This window comes from Citrus sinensis, chromosome 5 (assembly GCF_022201045.2).
Source record: "Citrus sinensis cultivar Valencia sweet orange chromosome 5, DVS_A1.0, whole genome shotgun sequence".
Taxonomy (NCBI): domain Eukaryota; kingdom Viridiplantae; phylum Streptophyta; class Magnoliopsida; order Sapindales; family Rutaceae; genus Citrus; species Citrus sinensis.
In genome coordinates this window covers 9,032,286-9,055,635 of record NC_068560.1, presented here as the reverse complement: position 1 = coordinate 9,055,635, position 23,350 = coordinate 9,032,286, and the positions used below count along the sequence as shown (strand labels likewise).

At 34.7% G+C, this 23,350-nt stretch overlaps 2 protein-coding genes, 1 long non-coding RNA gene and 1 other non-coding gene across 6 annotated transcripts; all 4 read right to left on the bottom strand.

Moving 5' to 3' along the window:
* Positions 1-2,124: 2,124 nt before the first annotated feature.
* On the bottom strand, positions 2,125-2,209 carry TRNAM-CAU (transfer RNA methionine (anticodon CAU)). Its single transcript is given in 2 exon segments — positions 2,125-2,160; positions 2,172-2,209. It is a non-coding gene; the product is annotated as a tRNA-Met (tRNA).
* Positions 2,210-2,950: 741 nt separating this feature from the next.
* Positions 2,951-6,019, bottom strand: LOC102617260 (hypothetical protein). The gene is made up of 7 exons (XM_006471039.2): positions 5,761-6,019; positions 5,551-5,650; positions 5,347-5,467; positions 5,145-5,266; positions 4,661-4,782; positions 4,404-4,563; positions 2,951-3,273 (listed from the first exon to the last, which is right to left on the bottom strand). The coding sequence occupies exons 1-7, from the start codon at positions 5,885-5,887 to the stop codon at positions 3,156-3,158; spliced, it is 870 nt and encodes a 289-aa protein (XP_006471102.1). The 5' UTR covers positions 5,888-6,019; the 3' UTR covers positions 2,951-3,155.
* A 203-nt stretch (positions 6,020-6,222) lies between these two features.
* On the bottom strand, positions 6,223-10,928 carry LOC127902518 (uncharacterized). 3 transcript variants are annotated; one of them, XR_008054877.1, is made up of 6 exons: positions 10,607-10,928; positions 9,846-9,963; positions 9,137-9,301; positions 8,200-8,249; positions 7,924-8,117; positions 6,223-7,786 (listed from the first exon to the last, which is right to left on the bottom strand). It is a non-coding gene; the product is annotated as an uncharacterized LOC127902518 (long non-coding RNA). The 3 variants fall into 3 exon arrangements; XR_008054876.1 differs by having other exon boundaries at positions 7,941-8,117; positions 10,607-10,884; XR_008054875.1 differs by having other exon boundaries at positions 6,223-8,117; positions 10,607-10,876.
* Positions 10,929-15,322: 4,394 nt separating this feature from the next.
* LOC102625037 (protein transport protein Sec24-like At4g32640) lies at positions 15,323-22,503 on the bottom strand. The gene is made up of 10 exons (XM_052441064.1): positions 22,465-22,503; positions 22,271-22,366; positions 21,598-21,780; positions 21,424-21,507; positions 21,212-21,310; positions 20,030-20,141; positions 19,468-19,553; positions 17,972-18,091; positions 16,483-16,563; positions 15,323-16,001 (listed from the first exon to the last, which is right to left on the bottom strand). The coding sequence occupies exons 1-10, from the start codon at positions 22,501-22,503 to the stop codon at positions 15,756-15,758; spliced, it is 1,146 nt and encodes a 381-aa protein (XP_052297024.1). The 3' UTR covers positions 15,323-15,755.
* Between the last annotated feature and the right edge of the window lie 847 nt (positions 22,504-23,350).

Sequence of the window (23,350 nt, the reverse complement as noted above, 5' to 3'; positions counted from 1 at the left end):
AATATTCTATGGATTCAGATTCGATTCATTTATTAAACGAATTGAAATCTTAGGATTCGAATTCGGATTCGGATTCGAATTCGATTCGTTTATTAAAAAAATATTCGGTTCGATTCGTTTAATGGAATTAATAAACGAATCGAATCGAATTCAAATTCATTTATTATTCGTTTATCTTAATAATAAACGAATCTTTAACAAATCAAATAAAATATGAATTTGTTTACAAAAATTAAATAAATAATCTAAACCATAAAATTTTTCATCTCATTTATATATTATCTTATTATAATTACTAGATTAACTTTCAAATTTTAAATTTTTTCATAAATATTTAAGAATAAATAAGTAATTTAAGTAAATGAATAATAAACGAATTGATTGTATTCGATTAGTTTATAACCCATTTATTAAACAAATCAATTTTTTCAAACCTAAACTTATTTAATTCGCTTTGAATCAAATCGAATAAACGAATTTTAACTCAAATTGCCACCGAGACTAGCATATGTGCTCTTTTGAAAAATGATTGATTATTAGTATTGCACGGACATTGAATTTTTTTTTTTTTTTTGAAAAGAAAGCATACTTTCATTAATTAAGAGAAAAGGTACAATAATTGAGGCGGACATGTGCCCACCCATTGGACATATTCATTAACTTTTAAAGCCATTTTGGCCAAGTCATGCGCTACTCCATTACATGTCCGTAGAATGAACTACACCGTAATATCTTTAACTCTCTGCATTTGGTTTTGAATTTCTGAGATAATCCATAAGAGTTCTAAGTTGCTTGTGGTCTTTCCCAAAATTTAATTAACCACCTCTGAACAATAACTCTCGATTATCAATGCTTCGCTTGCTGCTGCTTTTGCTACTTTCATTCCCAAATATATTGCTTGAGCTTCTGCATATGCTATGTTATCAATGAATTTGGACGTTTTCATAGCAGCTGCAACAAAGTCTCCATTTGAGTCTCTAATTATGATCCCAAGCCCCACCTTCTGCTCTTCCACATAGATTGCAGCATCCGTATTAACCTTAAAATGCCCTTCAGGAGGGGGTTTCCATATTTGTTCATTGTTGGACTTTTGTCTACCATTAGTCTGCATCTAGGGAACTTTGATTTTTCTGTAGACTTCGACTGTTGCTTCAGCTTTGGCCACTGGAATTCTAGGATCCTCCTTTCTTTTTTCAAATAAGAAGAGATTTCTTGAGTGCCAAATATAGGGGTGAGCACGGTTCGGTTCGGTTCGGTTTGAAATTAAGTAGAACCGATTTAAATCGGTTATTTTATAAAAAGAACCGAATAAGAACCGAACTCAAACAGTTCTTTTCGGATCGGTTCGGTTCGGTTCGGTTTTTTTGGTTCTGGGCCTATTGGGCCTATTTTTAATTTTTAATTTTTTAGCCCATTGGGCCTCATGAATGTAATAATTTTTTTCAACAATTAATTTATCCTAATTTTATTACAAATATTAACAATAAATACAAAGTATTCAAAACACATTTTATCACTAATATCTTACTAACTATTAATAAGATACTCCCAAAATATGAAATATTAAAATTTCAAAATACATAACCAAACTCCAATACTCCATCTATATAAACATAATCATAATATTATAAAGAGAAATAACACATGTTTGATTTGAATAAAATCATGTCTGATTTGAATAAAATTATTAACACATGTTTGATTTGAATAAAATCAAAAAATAATTCGGTTTTTCGGTTCAGCTAAATGAACCGAATACCGAACCGACATTTCGGTTTTTTTTACAAACGGTATATTCGGTTTTTTTAAAAAATAAAAACCGAACCGAATTAGAAAAAACCGTCGGTTCGGTTTGATTTTTTTAACACTACGGTTTTTTTGCCCACCCCTAGCCAAATAGCCCAACATAGAGACACAAAAAGATTCACAAACTATTTTTCTTTTTATAATTATATTACAATTATCAAAAGTAGAATTGCATTTTATATTCTTACAATCATACAAACAAACTGTTTTAAGTTTTTAAATTACCAGTATGGTTTTATGATTTTTGTTAATTAGCATATCATAAAAATGATCACAATATGATAAAGAAGTTTAAAAATTGAAAAATTAAAGGGTTTGTGGGGTGAGAGAGGCTCGAACTCTCGACCTCAGGATCACTCAGAAGCTATGAGACCTACGCGCTAGCCAACTGCGCCACCACCCCACTCGGTGTTCTTGAATCGCACTGGAGATTATTAAAAACTAATCAGTAGGAGCAAGACTTTATCCATTCGATAATCCATTGCATCGTATTGACTATTGAAATAGAACAAATTGACTAATAATACATGCCGAATTTTGAAACCAAGACGTACAATGCTTATCCGGACCTGCCTCGATCTGTCGAAATTGGAATCAATCCGGAAAAGTCACTTCCAATGAACATAAAAAATATTTATTGGTCCACGAACACACAAAAGAACGCGAACCCTCTTATCTAAAAATTAACGCAAGACGCCGGCCACGGCACTACTGCACGCAATTAATTCTTGAATATGGGTTTAAAAATTGAGTAATGATATGGCCACAAATTATTATATAAATTTATTTTATACAAATTAATATAGTATGATAAAATTAATTAAATTAAATATCTCTTGTCCTATATGATTTATTTTTATTATTTAGTATTTTCATTCAACCAATAAATTAATGCCATATCAATTTATACAAGATAAATTTGTACAAAAATTTATACCTGTATCATCACTCTTAAAAATTATTAAGTAATAGCGCAACCTTGTGTGAAATATTTCTCATTGTAAGGTGAGCAATATCATGCGCTAGTTCACTTCTCTATATATGCATCCTACATACAAAATTAATACACAACCAAAACAATTTCTGCAATTTGTCATTGTACAAATTGACCCCACAGTTAATTTGTTATAACATAGAGAAGAAATAAAGACAATTTATTTTATTTTATTTTTTATTTCTTACTTGAAATAGAGATCGAAAATAGTGTGTATGAACTAAAGGATTGCAAAATCTAATCTTGTATATGCGTTACAACAAATGTCCAGGAACCAAGTTAGTGTGTTCTGCTTCACATTTATCTACATGTGTAAAATTTTGTGTCAGCTAAAAGGCTTGTGAGTATCCTACAATTATGATGATTCTGCAACTGGAACACTTGTATAAGTACACTCATAACTCTCAACCACCTTGGAGTCATTTTCTTTACGCCTTGTCCACCGTATCCTCCATGTCTTGAGGAGACTTACCCTGCATTGAACGAGCCAACAACAAATGCATGAGAAAGAGAATGATACGATTACATGGTGCATATTGAAAATCACAATACAACAGCAAATATATGACCCGTAAAGCTGCTTCACACTGACTGAGAAAAAGTTAGGTACATACATTTACGTTATCAAGAGAATAGGTTTTGAAGAAATGTGGAGACATTTGAAGGGAAGGGATTAGAGAAACCAAGTCCCATGTTAGAATCCCATCTAGGAGTTAATTTTCCTCTTGACCTTCTCTCAAAATCCCTATGCTATGTTTGTTAAAGTGGGTAAGCAACACATCAGTACAAGTCCCTCTCCATCACCGACACCCAGCCAATAACAAGGCAAAATAAGTAGTCACCATTGTCATCGCACAACACTGATGCTGGCACCACCAGCATGCAGTACCACCTCCATTTATGTTGTCACTACCATAACTATTACTTATACCAACCAATACAATCCCAGTCTGCACTAACCCAACAAATAGCATAAGTTTTCGACCGATATCACTAAAAAATACCATCACCAACACAATCACAATTACTACACTAGGTGCCACTGCCACGACAAGCGCAACACTGTCGCATCTAACTTCACAACTAGATAGCAGTACAAAATACTGAGATCTAAGTCCAAACTACTTTATACCATTCAAATAAAAGTTTAAAATGAAGAAATGTTAATTCCTTAGATTTCTGTCGTTGACCTTTAAATACAAAGTCAGTAAAAATTTCCTTATCCAATTGTGACCTAAGGAATAGAAGAAACGGGTATGCGTTATGTTCTTAATAATAAGCATTATGCACTGAATAATCTATGAGACAGTAGAAGTCAGAAAAGAAAGACATTTGCCAGAGAAGTTACGAGAGGCAGAGCTACAGGTAAAAGTTACAGGGGACTTCCCATGAATTTATGAAATAAATCTATCACTCACTGCAATTGAAGGATTCGTAAAAAAACTTTGCTAAAGAGAAAATATCTCTCCAATTACTTAAGTATCCACCTTGACAAAGGGTCATAATTGTATATGAAAGGGGACTCAAAATCTTGTATATATGCAAACATCTAAACAATTAAACTGTAAGAAAATTTCATCAAGGTCAAGAAACAAAACTATACCTTTCTGTTTCAATAGTCCTCTTAGCAAGCATAAGTGTCAGGAAGACAGGAACCATTGCAGCACACAAATGCTTAAGAGTGTGGCCACTAACAATATGATGAGTCCATCTATAGATTGGTTTATCCATTGCTTCTTCCACCTTTGCCAAAAGATAAAATCCTGCAATTATGAGATATGATTAGTACTCAGAAATGCAAAAGCACGAATCGGATACTTCTAAAAATGTGACGGAGGAACCATATGATGAAAAGCAAACCTGCTGCCCAAAGCCAATATGTGGAATGTGTGTACATTGGAGGAAGCAGGATAGCCATCAGTGGGATGGCAATGCAAGGAACAAACTGGACTAAGGCATACGGCCGCAGGTCATCAAAAAAACTACAAAAGAAAAAAGCACCATTAAGAAAAAATAATCTGCCTAATAAACCTCTCGTAAATATTTGATTTAAAATGTCATTCCCATTCAAATATATATAAAAGCATAGAATCAAAAGGTCCTCCTTTTGATGCTAATCAATATGCAACCAACATAGCGTTCCACTTTTTAACCATTGTGATACCATAGCAGAGAACTGTACCTTGACAAAGCTACCAAAACTGAACTCATTTTAGTGTAAGAATTAGTCATTGCACCAAGTCATTGCTAAGATTACATAACAAAAATCCAGTTCAATACTCGCATATTACAAAGTACGATGAAACTTTAGAACCTAAATGAAGTTGGTATACAGTATACTCACCTCCAATACAAAATGCTAACCACACCCGCTAAAAGTAGAGGAATAAGTGATACAGTTCCCTTATGCTCATCAATCCTTTCGATGATAAATATTGCAATTATCGACGTGAAAGCGATAGTCATCTACACAATTCCAAAGGACAAATATTTACAACAAAACCATATATATTCCTCATAAATCAACATCATTCAGTAAAACTCACAGGCAAGCGGTCCCACACAAGACGAGCATCATTGGGCTCAAGATGATAGTAAGAAGATCCAACGCCAACCGCTGCCACACCAATGAAGAAACATGCCCACCCCCAAAGCTCGCCCTGCAAACTTGTAAAATCCAAAATCATACAATCCACAATCAGTAAGTAAATTGAAAAAACAAAAAAAAAAATTAAAAAAACCCAAATTACCGTAGGTTGAAGTAGTTGCCGTGAAAGCAAAGAACAAGGCCTACGATGCCAATAACAAGAAAGGGGAAATTCGAAACGACATTCAGAGTATTGGGTATGCCTGAAAAATTAACAAATAAAACGACATTCAGTCAATTTAAGAGAACAATCGAAAACTTATTTTAAAGCCCTAGAACCAAATACAAAATAAAAAATGAAAAAAAAAGTTACCGAAGAATTTGCGTTGGTCAGCGAAATCGTGATATTCTTCAGACTGAGGGATGGCGGGAGTGACGATCATTAATACTATGAAGCATATAAGGGCTACGCCCCATGCGTAAACGGTGCGTTTCCTCATTTTTTTTCCTTTTTCAGTTTCTCAAGAGCGTGCGAGAGAGAGACGACTGATTCTCTTTGATGGATTTTGCTTAGCTTTGTCAATTTAGCAGTAGACTTTCACACATAGGTTGTGCCAAAAAAAATAAAAAAATTACCGGGAATAGAAATCATTTCCGGTTTTCGTCATAAGTTTAACCCGCGTACGACTAGATTAAAATAGTTTTTATTTTAGTGAAAAGACATATTTACCCCTAAAGTTTCACTGAAAAGACATACACACTCCGTCAACAGATTTATACATGACCGCAGGAGTCTGCTTTACACTTTACAGAAGCCACGTAACGAAACCTGCATTTCATTTTGCATGTGAGTGTTCTCTCTGTATATGAAAAAGCGTCCGCCTGTCTACTTGAAACACGAAGCCATGCCCAGAGAAACAACATTCAATCAAAACAGAGTATATAGCAGAGAAAATGTTGTTCATTCTTCCTATGTGTGTGTGATTAATAAACTGCACGTATGATTAGTATAGCTATGCCTCGTCAAAGTTTAGCTTGAACTTGCTTGTTGATTTGACGAAGAAACTCTTGATAGGAGAGAGTGTCCGGGGTGTCATCTTCAATCATATTCAAGTTGAATAGCTTTCCCGTGTCATTGGAATATATAGAATCCATTCATTAAATTACAAACAAGACTGAAAGCTATGAACAGATCTCTAAGATGTTTAGCCCAACCACGCCGAGGAAAAGCAAAATTTCTTGTCTTTGAGTCATGCTCGCCTATTTTATATCTAACATTTCTCGTAAATATGATGACTTGGTTTACTATAATATTGGCTACTCAATAAAGATTAGTTAACAAAATTACAGTGGCTACAAAGATCATTCAGCAGTAAAGATTTTAGTCATCAAGAAGAATACACAGTTTAGTCAACTACCCGCGGATACCATTTTCCTCTCACTTCCTAACAATTATCTTCAAAGTAGCATGTAAATTTAGGGCATAATAACCCTCTTATTTTCTAATAGAAGAGTATAGCAATCACGTTAATTTAATGTTACTACCATGGAAATTAAAGGGAAAAAAAGTTATAAAAAATGGATAAGCAGATAGAGTCATAATCTAGATGCAAAGCTACTTCTTGTCAACAGTGGAAAGGTAAAATTCATCATATAAGGGAACCTCAAGCACAAAATTAACCCAGTGGAGCTCCTTTACTGCACACTCGTAGACTGCCAAAAGAACAAATTTCAGCTCACAGACGAATAAATTAATAATTTGTACCTGTAGACCCTAATCCAGAAAAAAAAAGTTATAATACCACAGATAGGATGATCTCAAATGCCTTATCCCATTGATCAAATCATTCAAACTTCCTTGATAACGGATTGTCATATTGTTGCAATACGAGCTGAGAACACCAGCCAAAAAACAACTCAACTGAAGAACTGCAATTGGGTTGCTTTGAGGCGTAATGGAAGACAACTCAGCAACTATATGATAAGATATGCAGCCTCCATTTTTTACTTTTTGAATCTCTACCATATTTGTGATGAAGCAACCTAACAAAATAATTCTTTGAAGTCTATCAATAGTCAACTGAAATATTTGGGAAAATAGTTTTTCGAGCTAAATTCTAGCCTAATCTATGTGCAATTTTCCCATGGAAATGTTGGCGCTGTACTAACAAAGGTCGAGAAAACATCCAAAATATATAACATGCACTCATGCAGTATGCAAGAGCCAAGACATTCTAAGGCCGAATGCATGAACCCTATTATATTCTATAGCTATATTCACTCTCATAATCAGTAAAATGCAGAGATTCCGTCAGGACGAGACAACTCCCATCGAGATCAAATGATGAATAAGAAACTGACATTGGTGTAATTGGCCCAGATCCATGGACGAACACAACCTATAAATATTTGGGTTCAACTGAGTTCCAGGTTAATAAAACAGAAAAACTAATAGGCACCAATTCTAGCAATGAAATTTAGATAAAATAATGGAGAATAATGTATAAACCACATTAAATAATAGAAACTTCCAAACCTTGATGTTGAAAATACCTAAGGGGAAAAACGAGTTAAGGCAATACCAAAAAGCTGATCTAGTATATAAGAATTCACTCTATCCCCAATATATATCAGAGCATCCTCGCCGTTCTCCAGGAGAAAGATTCCATCCTCCGTGATATGTTCACTAGTAAGTGGAATTATAGGGGTTGTAAGAGATCCATCTGCTTCCTGCCATATCAGCATGAAAGTTGTAAATACGGTTAGGGCTTGAAAAAAACAGGATGATCAAAGAGTCCAGAAAGTCTGATACCTCTGAAAACAGGGTGTGGACTGCCATCATTCTAGGATAAATCAGCATTACTGCCAATGAAACAGAAATGAAGGACACACGAGTAATCCAATAGGAGCAATCATCAATCCTTCCAGCAGTTTGCAATCCCATATTTTTTATTAATGCTGAAATCCGTCCACAAAAAGACTTATAAAGTAATTAGCTGTGAGAAAAATTATTAACAGCTAGGAAGACCAAATACTTACAAGGTGTGAATTTGTTCACTTGCCCCCACAAAGACCAAAGGTTTTGTTAAGTCTAAGAATATTCAAAATTTTCAAAAACACTCCTACAATATCTGTTTTCCTGGAAAATTCTTACCTTATTGAACTATGAGAGGCAAAACAGACAATTTATACAGTTTTTATATACTTCAACATTAACAATTTTAAAACAAACATGGGAAGGTAAATGATCCTTTTTCATGCCCCCCAAATAACACTAAGACACTCAAAACAAGATATGGGCTCCTAAGTTGATGAAGTACCTTGTCTAGCAAAAACGAAAGAAATTCTGAAATTAAAGCACTCTTAAAGTACTGATAGAACAGCACAATCAACTTTGAAACATATTTCTTCGGCAATTCTTTTGATGTACTAGTCACCAACAGTCGAACCATAGTTTCATTTTGCTCAATTTTGGCATAAGAGGTTAAGAGAGTGGCAGAACATTTTAGCTGATATTGCAGCAAATTAAACTAGCTCTATAGTCCTTGTTCAAGATATAAAAGTCAGCAGCTGAACTAAGAAGCATATCATATTAGAAAACAAGCCAAGTGCTCGGCAGAAATAATGCAAAAGAAAACACAGGGCAGAAATAATGCAAAAGAAAACACAGGATAATCAGAGAAAAACAATAAATGTCTTTTACTAGAATGACAACTAATATTTGTCAAACCATAAACAAGAGGTAATACCTAGAATATATAATGGCAGTAGCTTCAGATTCTCAGGAAAGGGTTTATATTCATATGATGGCACCCTTACACAACATTGACGATATGCATGTGAAATGTTAACGCAGAAATTTGCTAATTGCTCTTAAACTTTAAGGGTTGGGCTTGCAGGAATTTCATTTGCGGCTGCAAGAGCAAATATAAAATAGTTATAACTTTCAAATTGCTTAAAAATAGAAGTTAAATTGCATTATTTAAACCAAAAACGGAACAAATAGATCTATTGGTCAAGTAATTAGAAGCTTTCATTTCACAGCATGAACTAAAAATCAAACAATTTTTTATAGCATTGCCCATAATGTACCAAATTATCAATATTATTGCACTTATTGATAAGAATAATTCAATTCCAAATAATAGGAAAACAAGAATGGCGGTAGAAAATGAGAGACCTTGCTTCAAGAAATGAGTACTAGCATATTGTATATTCTGATTACATGTCATTGTTAGTGCCATGAGATAAGGAAAGCAAAGTGAAGAGTTAAAAGAGAAGATACTCATCAAAAAATGATAGAAGAAATTAAATAGCTACTTTTTCACTAAAAAATTTCCAGACAAGTTCATGACATGAAAACTATCTAAAAGTGTGCAAAAATATAATGTATTTATCTACATGACTACATCGATTATAAGGGGGAAGACTTAAAACAAGGATGAGCGCAAAGCACACCTTTTCCACAGAGAAAATACTCAGCAGTTCTTCATTTTACCTACCAGTACAATTCCCAATGCCAAATAGAGCGTCAAGTTGATGCTTGAAACCAACTCTAATTGCGAAGGAAATACACCTGGGATGTGAATTGGCGATGATAAAAATAAAGTAAACAAAAATAACTTCATCCTAAATGCTCATTAACAAACTAGGTGCTACTGGGCTGTTTCTACAATGTCTGTGGTTGCAGAAAGAGTTAGACTAACAATCTAACAGTCCCCTTGTTAGACCACCAATGCAAGAATATCAATCATTTTTTATTTCCTCATATATGTTAATCTGGATATCTTACAAAATTTAGATGGCTAATAGGATAAATAACGGCCAAAATATTGGTAAAAATGTATGAGACAGATTGATGATAACACAAAAGCAAAGGAAAATGGTATTAAGAACAAGTTTAAATATAAAGTTGAGATCTAAATGGGAGATTGACCTACAATAGGAAAATAGCGAAACAAACTTCGCAGTCAGGCTAAGGATGGGTTCACAATGATAAACACAATATTTATGCCAGTATGTAAAAATACAGAGCTTCAGACAAGTTGACTTGGAACTGCAGAGTCACAGGATTATAGACTATGTATGGAACTGTTCCCATTTGATAAAAACTGCCATCCAATGAATTCTGGAACATAATACAGACTGATCATAGGCAATTGAATACCAACCAAACTCAAAAAGAAATAATTGTGTTGAAAATGAAGCAGCATATTTACTCTTTCAAGAAGCAGAAGCCTGAAGACCTAAGTCCACAAATCTCAACAAATCTTCTTACTTCACATAAATTCACCATGATTTTTGGACTTGATGACATTTGTATTTGCGCAAACCTAAAAATGAATATCATCTAGCTTTTCTGTAAGATTCCACAGAAAGTATTTATCATCTAGCATGTTAAAACAACAATTTTTATCACATACATGAGGAAAACCGGCAGAAAATATCTAAGAGTAAATCATGCATGGACTACTGAGACAAGATGTAGAAAATATGGAAAGATTAGATTAGTTGACATTCCTGATTTCTAGGATTAATTGTCTAATTTGTCTGATTTGTACAACTGTTACTAATTTGTATATTTCCAAAAATTAGGAAGTTAAATTAGGAATGTGTAGACCTATAAATTAACCCTATTGTACTGGCTGTTAGGAGTACTTAAAAATAAGAAAAGATTTTATTCTTCTCCTCTGTTCACATGGTAACAAGGCTATGGCAGAATTAAGCCTAGCTTGACTCCCATACGGATCTGTTCATTGTCTTGTTGTAATGGTGCAAAACACCATGCCTGGGTTTACAGTAACTGGTGATACCAATTCCACTGCTACATCTATTGGAATTGGCGCAGGGGAGTTTCTACTGTCGGGATACACTGCAACTACAGCTACGACACCTTCATTCAGTAAGGAACAGTTAGAACAACTGTATAAACTTTTTCAGTCCACACAAGTGACTAATCCAGTATCTTCTTCTTGTTCCTTAGCCCAGAAAGGTAATTATATTCAATCTGCTGTTGTCTTTAATGTGTCCACTATTCCTCTTTGTCCATGGATAATAGATTAAGGTGCCACCGATCATATGATTGGATGCCCTAAATTATTTTCTTTCTATAGTCCTTGTGCAGGCAATCAAAAAATTAAGATTGCTGATGGCTCCCTCTCGGCAATTGCTGGGAAAGGGTCAATTGTTATCTCTAATACTCTCGTTTTTCACGATGTCCTTCATGTTCCAAATCTCTCTTGTAATCTTTTGTCTGTAAGTAAAATAACTCGTGATTTAAAGTGTTGTGCTAAATTTCTTCCAAATTGTTGTGAATTTCAGGAACTGGATACGGGGAGGATGATTGGCAATGCTAGAGAGTATGGCGGTCTCTATTACTTTGATGATGGGAACTCTATGTTTCAACAACAGAAAATTTCAAATCTCGAAGTATGTTTCAGTTCTACTGCTGATACAATAATGTTATGGCACTGTAGGTTAGGCCATCCTAGCTTTTTATATTTAAAACATTTGTTTCCAAACTTATTTCGTAATAAACTTCTATCGTCTTTTCAATGCGATATTTGTCAGTTAGCTAAACACCATCGTGCATCTTTTCCTAGTCAACCATATAAAGCATCCAAGCCTTTTACCCTTATTCATAGTGATGTGTGGGGTCCCTCTAGGACATTAACCAATTCTGGAAAAAGATGGTTTATAACATTTATTGATGATCATACACGCCTAAGTTGGGTCTATCTACTCAAAGAAAAATCTGAAGCAGAACATGTTTTTAAAAACTTTTATAATATGGTTGAAACACTATTTCAAACAAAAATTCAAGTGTTTCGAAGTGACAATGGGAAGGAATACTTTAATCAAATATTGGGGTCATTTTTCTTACAAAAAGGAATTGTTCATCACAGTTCTTGTAATGACACTCCTCAACAAAACGGGATAGCAGAACGAAAAAATAAGCACCTCCTAGAAGTAGCTAGGTCTTTAATGTTCACCACTAAAGTTCCTAAATACTTATGGGGGGAAGCAATTCTTGCTGCTACATATCTTATTAATAGGATGCCATCAAGAGTTTTGAACTTTCAGACACCATTGACAGTTTTAAAAAAAATTCTTTCCAATGACACGTTTGACTTTAGATTTACCTTTAAAGGTCTTTGGATGTGTTGCCTTTGTACATATACACAATCATAATAGGGATAAGCTAGATCCACGGGTTGTAAAATGTGTTTTTCTGGGCTATTCTCCTACTCAAAAAGGGTATAAATGTTTTGATCCTAACAAACAAAATTTTTTTGTCACAATGGATGTTACATTCTTTAAGTCTCAAAGTTTTTTTAATCCTCCTCTTCAGGGGGGGAAAAGAAAATGAAAACTTGGTGTTTGATCTTGACATGAGTACTAATGGTAAGGAAAATATTGAAACTGAAATTTTTAATCCTAATACCTTGAATATGGAGGATAAGAGGACTACCTTAGTGCCTGAACATAAAATCGACCCTAGGATAATAGACGAGACACGCTTCAATGATGAGAGATTGTTCGGGAAAACTTACACTAGGGAGAAACGGATTCAAAGTAAGAAAGATGCAGTGATACTTCCTCAATGCCATGAATCTGATCCAATTCCAGATCCGAAAAACACTGATTCTGAAAATCCAGGTGCGATCTCTAAATTTATAGAGTCTGAGTCTTTATCTATCCCACAAATACATTTTGACCCTCTAGATCTTCCCATTGCTCTTAGGAAAGGAATTAAATCATGTACTCAACATCCCCTTTCCAATTTTGTGTCTTATAAGAACCTGTCATCATCTTATTATACTTTTGTCTCTCAATTGTCAAGTGTGGATATACCTAAGTCTATACAGGAAGCACTAAAGGTTCCTGAATGGAAGAAGGCTGTTTGTGAAGAAATGGAGGCTCTAGAAAAAAATGGAACGTGAGAGATGGTTTATTTGCCTGAAGGAAGATTGATTGTTGGTTGCAAGTGGATTTTCACTATGAAATACAACTCAGATGGATCCTTGGAATGCTGTAAAGCAAGGTTAGTAGCAAAAGGATTCACACAAACTTAGGGAGTTGATTATCAAGAGACATTTGCTCCCGTAGCCAAACTAAGTACCATCCGAATACTACTCTCTGTAGCTATTAATTTGGAGTTGCCATTGTTTCAATTGGATGTTAAAAATGCGTTTCTCAATGGAGAATTGGAAGAGGAAGTATATATGAATGCACCCCCTGGTTTTGAAGACAAGTTTGGAGGAAAGGTGTGTAAATTGAAGAAATCCCTTTATGGACTGAAGCAGTCTCCTCGTGCTTGGTTCGAGAGATTTACTAGGTTTGTTAGAAAAGAAGGATATAGTCAAGGACAATCTGATCATACAATGTTCGTGAAACACACAGACGGTGGAAAGATGGCTGTCCTAATTGTATACGTAGACGACATAATACTTACTGGGAGCGATGGTGATGAGATGAGTAGGCTGAAGAAGCACCTGGCATCAGAATTTGAAATTAAGGATTTGGGTCCCTTACGCTATTTCCTGGGTATGGAAGTTGCAAGATCTAGACTGGGAATTTCTGTGTCACAAAGAAAGTATGTTCTGGACTTGCTAGAAGAGACAGGAATGAGTGGTTGCAGACCAAGTGATACACCCGTGGATCCTAATCAGAAGTTAGGAGAGGTTTCCAATGGAGTTACAGTTGATAAAGGTAGATATCAACGTCTTGTAGGGAAACTCATTTATTTATCTCACACAAGACCTGATATTGCCTTTGCTGTTAGTGTTGTAAGTCAATATATGCACTCACCTTATGTGGAACATTTGGAGGCAGTTCACAAGATTCTCAGGTATTTAAAGAGTACACCTGGAAGAGGGTTATTATTTAAGAAGAGTGATCAAAGGAGTGTAGAAGTCTTCACAGATGCAGACTGGGCAGGCTCAGTTTCAGATAGAAGATCAATATTTGGTTACTGTATGTTCTTATGGGGAAATTTAATTACTTGGAGAAGCTAAAAACAAAACGTGGTTGCCGGGAGTAGTACTGAAGCTGAGTTTAGGGCCATGGCAAATGGATTTTGCGAGGTGTTATGGATTAAAAGAGTCCTTGGAGAACTGAAACTAGATATTGAAGCACCTATGAGACTGTTATGTGATGATAAATCAGCAATAAGCATTGCAAATAATCCGGTTCAGCATGATCGTACGAAGCATATTGAGATTGATAGGCATTTTATAAAAGAAAAGCTGGAGAATGGAGTAATTTGTATGCCGTTCATCCCTTCAGAGCAACAAACAGCAGATGTTCTTACCAAGGGACACTTCAGGCCAAAGTTTGAATCTTTCATTGACAAGTTGGGCATGATTAATATCTATGCACCAACTTGAGGGGGGGGGGGGTGTAGAAAATATGGAAAGATTAGATTAGTTGACATTCCTGATTTCTAGGATTAATTGTCTAATTTGTCTGATTTGTACAGCTGTTACTAATTTGTATATTTCCAAAAATTAGGAAGTTAAATTAGGAATGTGTAGACCTATAAATTAACCCTATTGTACTGGCTGTTAGGAGTACTTAAAAATAAGAAAAGATTTTATTCTTCTCCTCTGCTCACACAAGATAAAAGGAAGCAGCAGAGAAAATCATGCATGGACCACTAGGACAAGGTAAAAGGAAGCAGCAGATGAATGTCATCTAGCTTTCCTTCTATAAGATTCCACAGCATATGGTTATAATCTAGCAACATTTTGTATCACATACATGAGGAAGAGCAGCAGAAAGCAGCCAAGATTAAATCAAGCATGGACCACTAAGATAAGGTAAAAGGAAGAAGCAGATGAAATAAAAAATTAAAAAGAAAATTGCCTGACTGAAATACAAGAAGTTTTCCGCCAGTACTCTTCATTGTTAAGAAAGCAGCCTGACACAGGAAAAAGATAAATTCACATCCAGTAGATGTCAAATGTGAATATGAAGGAACCTGATTACAGGAGTTGGCCACTAAAGAAACCCCAACTTCTAAATTTACAAGCCTACACCTGCAGTGATATAATGGAACAACCACAGGAAAAAAAAAAAAAATTCAAATTCACATCCAGTAGATGTCAAAATGTGAATATGAAGGAATCTGATTACAGAAATTGGCCATTAAATAATCCCCAACTTCTCACTTTTACTTTAAATTTATGATCCTACACCTGCACTGATATTAAGGAATGACCACACAGACCCAGAATTGTTTGCCTGCGGTGGGAACTGATTTTGATCTAACATAATGCACTACAAGTAAATGTTGCTGCATAAAGTACGCCAGAAGTAGAAATTTAAAAGGATAACTATACACCGAATGCTGAGTCTGCAACATTGCTATTCTGAAACATGGTTGGAATATTTTCCAGCAATTGCTCCAAATTTTGGTGGCACTGTTAACTCAATGAAAAATATTATAATAGTTTCAAGCAGTTGCAAAGAAACAGCTTTCCACAAATCTCTCCATAAATAGCTAGAAAGACACAACAAGCATGCACAGCTTGCATCTGAGAGAGTGGTAATGACATCTTTTTCAAATGGAGCATAAACATCTTCTGTGTCAGCAACAAGAAGCATCAACAGCTGAAATAAAATTACAGCCCAAAATGATTAAACAACACAGGGACCCATAAAGGTCAATAAAAATGTATAATTCAACAAAGTAAATTGTAGGAAGTATGTAGTTTGAAAGATTAAAAACATGATATTACAATCAAGGGAATGCAACTTGCATCACCTCAGTTTCCTAGAGCATCAGAAGTCACAATTTTCCCACAATAAGAAAGATAGAATGCAACATTAAGTCTCATGACTTAAACCTGATTTGGACAAATTATTTACAGGGTTTGACAAATATGCAATAGCATTTATAATGAGATAAAGTTGGCATATTACTGTCATATACCAAGTGAAATGTGAAATCTCTATCTCTTCCGCCCCCCCCCCCCCCCCCCCCCCCCCCCCCAACAAATACCAGTGCACATAGTTGCAATTCATGGACATATGGTAAGACAAAAGGTAATAGATAAACATAACCGGCTACCAATATAAGATTCCAATATACCTCTTGTAGTGTCAGTTTAAGATTGTAAAACTGAATAGTTGAGTCATATGTTGCAATACCAATCATTGTCCGAGGTCCTTCCTGTAAGAAGCAATCCCACAACTTAACATCAACTTAAAGAAATTCTGATAAATGGACTCACCAGTGAATGGCCCTGGAAGTTGACCAAGAGGCATGAAATAAAAATAATTTATAGAGATATTCTTTTATGGTTGACAAGAATTATATAAAATTCTCAATCGTAAAATTGTCATGAAAAGTGAGATATTCTTTTATGGTTGACAAGAATTATATAAAATTCTCTATCATAAAATTTTCATGAAAAGTGAGATTCAATTATGCACTTAGACAGGCACTTCAAAATTGAGAGTTCCATTCAGCCTGATTACAAATTATTACACGAGAAAAACTAATATTTTCTAAGAGCAAACTAGGTATACTAAATCTAATGAAAATTAGTAACTCAATTTGGTGGTCAATCTGACTCCTTTCCCACTGGTATTTAGTTATGTAAAATAAAACCTAGACAACTCCCCAAGAAGGATAGGTTGTTGTACATCAAATTGTTATCTCTAAGGTGTGGTCAGATGCTAGGGATCTATGTTGCAACCAAGTTTCAAAACCTCAAAAGATCCAACAGTATCATTAGGCACTGGAAATTCACAATTATGCTCTTATGAATAACAAGAACTATTGAGAATAGCATTACTAATTGCAAACTTTAAACTGAATAGGTAAAACAAACAAATTTTCTTGCCTCCTTGAATTTACCTTTTCGGCTACATTAGCTGTCATATAATAGTAATGTTTTTATAAAAATATCCACAGACTAACATCAATGAAAAGCTTTACTTTTTAAGTTTGTCATCTATGTTCCATTTACACGTTAAAAATTTTGAGAAAATGGAAATCTGTTTGTAATTAGTCTAAACCTTAAAAGAATGGAATTTACCTTAGTCTATAAATAGTAATATTTACATTCATACAACAATTCACTTGAAAACATAAGATCATATCGCTTATTTCACATATGATGTATAAAAAGGCAGATGCTGAATAGAAAATAGAATATAAAATGATAAGCAGAAGGACTCTAGTTACCTATAGTTCATGCTCATTTCCATACAAAATGCACATCCACCATATTTTCAATTTCAAAAGACCTAAAACAAAAATATTAATCTAGAAGCCAATCTTACTGGAATATAGATTTACTGAAATTTTGTTCACACTATTTAGATGGAATGAAATAAACATTCACTAGGCATATATGTACTAGATTCAATGCAGAACATATACTAGGAAAAGCTAATTGTTGTAACATCCTTTTAGATAATTCTCAATAATCGCACTTTTGATTGACTATTGCAGTCTGCTTTACTACTCTCAAGATACTCTGATACAAGAACAAGAAGGCATCACTAATGAAGCTTACTTCAGCCCTCTCCAAGTCAGAAAAGCCTACGCATAAAGAAACAGATGAACTTACAGGAAGATCTGATATCACTTGCATAATTGCACTGCATGCTGCTGCTGTTGCACCAGTCTGTACAGCATCAGTGGACACGTCAATCAGGAAGAAGTACACTGGAGGCATCACATTGCGCATCTGGAAATATATTGGAAAAAAGAAAAGCTCATATGCAGTACTGTGAAGAAGATGTCCAAAAAAGGAAGGAATAACAACAGATCAAGTTCAATCCTTTGTCCAATTCTACGAGGCCAGGGCCAGACCCGTTTACTGCAACAAAGATTATCAAGCAGAGAATGATTCCTTATTGAAAAGAAAAACACGATCCAGTGAATATGTAAGTACCCTATGTTGTCAATTGGAAGCTACAGTTAAGTCAAATAGTAGAGTTCCAAAAAACTGAGTGTTTTGCAGCAGGCATTGTTTTAAACTGACAATTCAACTGGATTTTCAGATTTCCAATGTGATGAAAGATCAATTATATGTCCTCCATCCTCCTATAACTTTGAGATGGAAGTGAAATCATGGCATTTTGAAAGCATTGATATTCAAGGAATAAGATAATCCTCTGCAAGAAAGGCTTTAATGCTTTGACCATTTAATCATTCCTTTAAATCATCATGCATTACATAAATTGAATCTAAGGTGGTGGACAGTACATCAATTTTACCTAATATATGAATAACAATTAAGAATAAAAATTGCTTCACAAAGCCGTCTTTTCAACATTCTTTTTTGTGGAGATAGACATCTCTGTTTAGTATGATTTTTCATACTTATTGCACTTTTGGACTTCAGTGAAGTGACCTCTACAAAATTTGTAAGTGCTATCTCCAAAAACCATGTCAAGTTTTATTCAGGATTTCAATGTTACAGAATCCCAGAAATGAACTACATATGTTCTATGCTCAATCAGAGAATTTCTTCGGCAGCTAATGAAGTTTATTGCACTTTCTAGCATCTCTTTCATTTCGCGTCATTTACTACTATGCCTATTTGTAGTTTAGGTCAGTTTTTTATTTATTTTTTGGTACTCAAGCTTGCATATAACACAATTTATCATTGGTTAAGCCATGGTCTATACTGAACCATGATAGGGAGGAGAGGCATTCATCTTACTCTTAACTAGCAAGTCAAGGTTTAGTCCAATGGAGAACAGATGTAAAAAAGAGAAAAAGGAATATCTTCTTCAATGGAAGTAAAGTTGTATATCTAGATCAACTGCAACAGAACAGAGCAACAATAACATTAACCCATCAACTCCACAAGTCAATCCCACCCCAAGACCCAATCTGTCATATACCTTTTAGCAAATATCTTTGCCTAGACTAAGAACTACTATGAATTTGAAAGTCCAATAAGTTGCTTAGCTTCGACAATAAAACAAACTGCCAGCAAAATTATCCAATCTAGCTGATAAGCCCTTTGGAGCCAATTTCAACAGAACAATTTTAAATAATATAGCCACGGCTTAAAAAGTGCAAGCTAATCAAATAAAATTGCTGAGAACTAACCATGAATTCCCTTGAAGCAGCAAATTCAACTGTCCCTCTACAGAGCTCAGGCCTCTCATCAGCATCCAAACACCTGCCATCAAGCCCTAAGTAGGAATAGTATTCAAGAGGAGTTTCATTCCTTATACCCGCAAAACCGAAATAACGTTATGTGATTTTGACTAAAAATAGTGGCAAGTAGACACTTCATTAGGAAGAGAAAGGTGCTTATTTGACAGTAAATTTTTTATTCATAAAATTCGAAGTTATTCAAGTAATAGGCTTTCAGAGGTGTAATGTATGAATATCTAACAAAGAATCTGAAACCTGAATATGTTGACTACGAGAAAGACCTAAGATACAAGATAGTCCACAACTAATTAATTTCATCTATAATTAATATCTCCGGTTAAACGTAAGTAAATGATGGTATGATATCAGACAGGGATGCATATCTCAAATTGCTGATAAGCAGAAATCTGTTCCATAGATATGAAGGCAATACTTAAATTACATTGTGGTAGCATTAACTAAAAAGTGAAATGAGATTAGAGGCAAATGTCGACAAAATAACTAAACTTACCACAGAAGTTACAGACGAAACTCTTTCCATTATCAACAAATTCCATGAAAGGATTCCTGTACCCTCTGCAACAACAGCATCTAACAAGACCACTCTCACCAAAATCCACAACCTATAGATAATAGAATTAAATAACCAAAAAAAAAGAAAAAAACAAGAAAAGAAAAAGCTTTGGGTGATGGGAGTAATGCTTGTACAAAAGAAATATGCAAGAGAGCAATAAATGAATTAAATAAACTAAAGTCTGAATTTCATAAACATAGAAGGAAACAGTAACATTCTATTTTGAACTTAAAATAAATAAATAAATCTCCAAAACAAAGTACCCTGCATCTTCAGAGTTTGGAAATTTTAGTTCCCTGAATAAACTCTAGGGTAGGCGTAATCATATCATCTTCCAAGCAATGATTCTATAACCCTTGCCTTTAGTTTTCTCTGATCAATGAGGTGTAATCCTAATATATACCAGAACAAGATAAGTGCTAGAAAATGTCAGCTCCAGAAAATTGGCTAGATTTGGATGCTCATCATGATGCATTATACTTCCTTGAATAAAAGGGTACAGATGAAGAATGATGATAACTATGAGGTTGATGTTTCATGCTTGTTATCACAGAGAGATATAGAGAGAGCGAGAGAGAGAGAGAGGCACCATAACTTAGAATGCCCCATAAGATCTTAATGGACACCAAGCCTCTTGCCTCCATTTGCTATGAAATTATTCAAGCTAAATGCCCTGGTTAACCACAAAATGGAAAACCAGAAAAGCAGTCTCTCACTTTCTATTTTAATGGCTATCAACATTTTAGCAGAGTTCCTGGGAAGCTGGCAAGCAAATTCAGTTTCCCTTCACAAATTGGTGCAGTATTTGGAAGAACTTAAAGAAGTCAAATTAGTTTTTGTACTTGCCATCAGGCTTTTACATGCTGGAATTAGTATTCTAAAGGAACTCTTCTGCATTTCCTTATCCATTCTAAGTTCCTCTTTGTGTTTCCCCATGTTTTCATATATTAATAATAATGAATTAACACTTATAATAGCAATTAAATTAAACAGTGAGAATATCAAAGTTTAACTCAAATTTGCTAACTGACGAACTACTTGCAAAACAATAAAATAAGGAACCATTATCCAAATGGATCTATGCAAAAAGAGAAGGAATATTAGAGAGCAATCAGTTACGGGTATTGGATCCTCAGATGGATCAGGAAGAGCCAGAGGCTGGACCATCAGGGCTGAAGGCATGCTTGATAACTTCAAAAGATTCTCTGTGCATGGAATCTGGTAAAGCACGATACTATCAGCAAATTCTATCTATGTAGAAAACCACCAGACCTAGTAGGCCATAAAAGTATTACTCACACAATAATCAACCAAACACTCTTACGCAGGACCTGATTAAGACTACACGGTCTACACCTAATGTAGCGTGGACTGCAGTTCCCTGTGTCCTTGACAATATACTTGCTTGTAACAGGCTTGGTCAGATAAACAAACCGAAGGTGAAATTAGATTTAATTAGCGAAAATATCAAAATCAGAAGTGTTTAAGAAAGCACGTTAGCATACCGGAGGAGGTTTGACCGATTTTCCCTGGCGTGTTTCATATAGAATCACAGAGGAGCTTGACATCGGATGTGGATATTCTGCGGATGGGTCCTTCAGTGAAATCCCAGCAACTGGTAGCTGATCCACTAAATTTGACTGAAATACTGGCACCCCAGGCAGAGGCAGAATTGTAACTTGTGGAACCTAAAGAACAACAAGAAACAAATTAAAAAAAAAAAAAAATCATGCACATTAATAGCCAAAATTTCTGATCAAAGTGCTTCACATATGTAAATTTCAGCATAGGTACATTACTTATGAAACATTAATCATTTTACTTTTGCACCAGAACTACAACATTTGATCTCATAAACAATCAAGTTAAATAAACTATAAATCATCTATAAGTGCTGAAAGTGCTCCTTTATCTAAACAATTTTCTCTTTGATAGTGCCTTGAAACAGCAAAATCACTTTGAAATTCAGAACTTATCTCAACTAGAGAGAAGCACTTTTCGGTCAAGAAAGCATTTGAAATTCTGTTCTCAAGAAAGCGGTGGTGATACGTGGTTTTTATCATTTGTAGGTCACTCCTCTCCTCAAAAGCACTTTTCTCAAAATCACTTTCAGGAAAAGCACTTCCAAACACAGTCACAGAACATTATTTTCTGCATCTTAAGCCAAACGCGACAAACTATAATAAGACATTCAAAATCAGCAAGAACGTAAACTCGAAGAACGATAAAGAGAAACGAAACCGGAGGAGGATTGCCAGTCACGTGATCAACGGTCTAAGAGTATTTAACGTTCAATGTTCTCCTTGCTAAATGTTCAATTATATTTCAAAGCTAGTCAACGACCTGAGATTTGAGAAGTGTAGTTAGTTAACAGGGCTGGTGCTGATCTGCCATGTGGCAGTGGGGTCCATATTTTTAATCATTAAATTTAATGATTCTAATAAGAGTCGCCAATTTCACTTTGCATCTTAGTGCGACTGCTACTTTCAGTGAAAGTGTAATCAAAAGCTTATCTACTTTTAGAATATTTTAGGTCCAGAGAATTCTCTAGCTAAGAGAACTCTGACCTCGATTCACCAGGCACTTTTAGTTAGAACTGCTTTCGTAAATTTCTTCACCAAGGCACGAACAGTCGATCAGCATGGAGCTTCGAGGCTTGAATGGTTCTGTAGAATCCACGAATGAAGTGATTGGTTAGTCCCTTACAAATTTTTCCTTTGAAAATAAGAAATCCTGATATGGGAATGTCCTCATCACGGCATGTATAAAACCATTTTCATAAATGCATTTTCTCATAACTATCTATAAAAGTCCATCTCTAATGGGGTGGCATTATATGATGTAATATAAAATTACACTAATCAAATACAGGGTCTAAAGCCAAAAATTTATTCGGACTAGAAATAGATAAAAATAAAAATTTCTTCAATTAATTTACGTGTTAACTAACTTGAAGATTTTCAAAAAAAAAAAAAATTATATTAAGAATGAAAGTTACAATATTTCCAAATGATAATTTAGTTGTTATAGCTCGTCGGCTTAGCCCTCATATGGCCTCTCCCATAATCAATAATTTTCACGATTTGCAAAATAGTATATTAAACCATAACGCAATCACAGTAATGACACATTATAGAATTAGTTTGGATATTTTTGGAATCGATAATGATAGGGATACAAATTTATACAATCCATTTTTTTTTTATAAAAATTACTATATTAACTTATTATTGCATGACGATTTTGACAAGAGCCCAT

Bases quoted from the DNA above. Each gene is read 5' to 3' on its own strand.
- LOC102617260 (XM_006471039.2), bottom strand. From the start codon at position 5,887: ATGAGGAAACGCACCGTTTACGCATGGGGCGTAGCCCTTATATGCTTC. The intron at 4,783-5,144 runs GTGAGTATACTG...TTTCTTTTGTAG, and splicing joins GTTAGCATTTTGTATTGGAG to TTTTTTTGATGACCTGCGGC. The intron at 4,564-4,660 runs GTTTGCTTTTCA...TCATAATTGCAG, and splicing joins ATATTGGCTTTGGGCAGCAG to GATTTTATCTTTTGGCAAAG.
- LOC102625037 (XM_052441064.1), bottom strand. From the start codon at position 22,503: ATGGACCCCACTGCCACATGGCAGATCAGCACCAGCCCT. The intron at 22,367-22,464 runs GTTAACTAACTA...AAATACTCTTAG, and splicing joins GGCAGATCAGCACCAGCCCT to ACCGTTGATCACGTGACTGG. The intron at 16,564-17,971 runs GTAAGTTCATCT...TGCTTCTTACAG, and splicing joins AAGTGATATCAGATCTTCCT to GAAGGACCTCGGACAATGAT.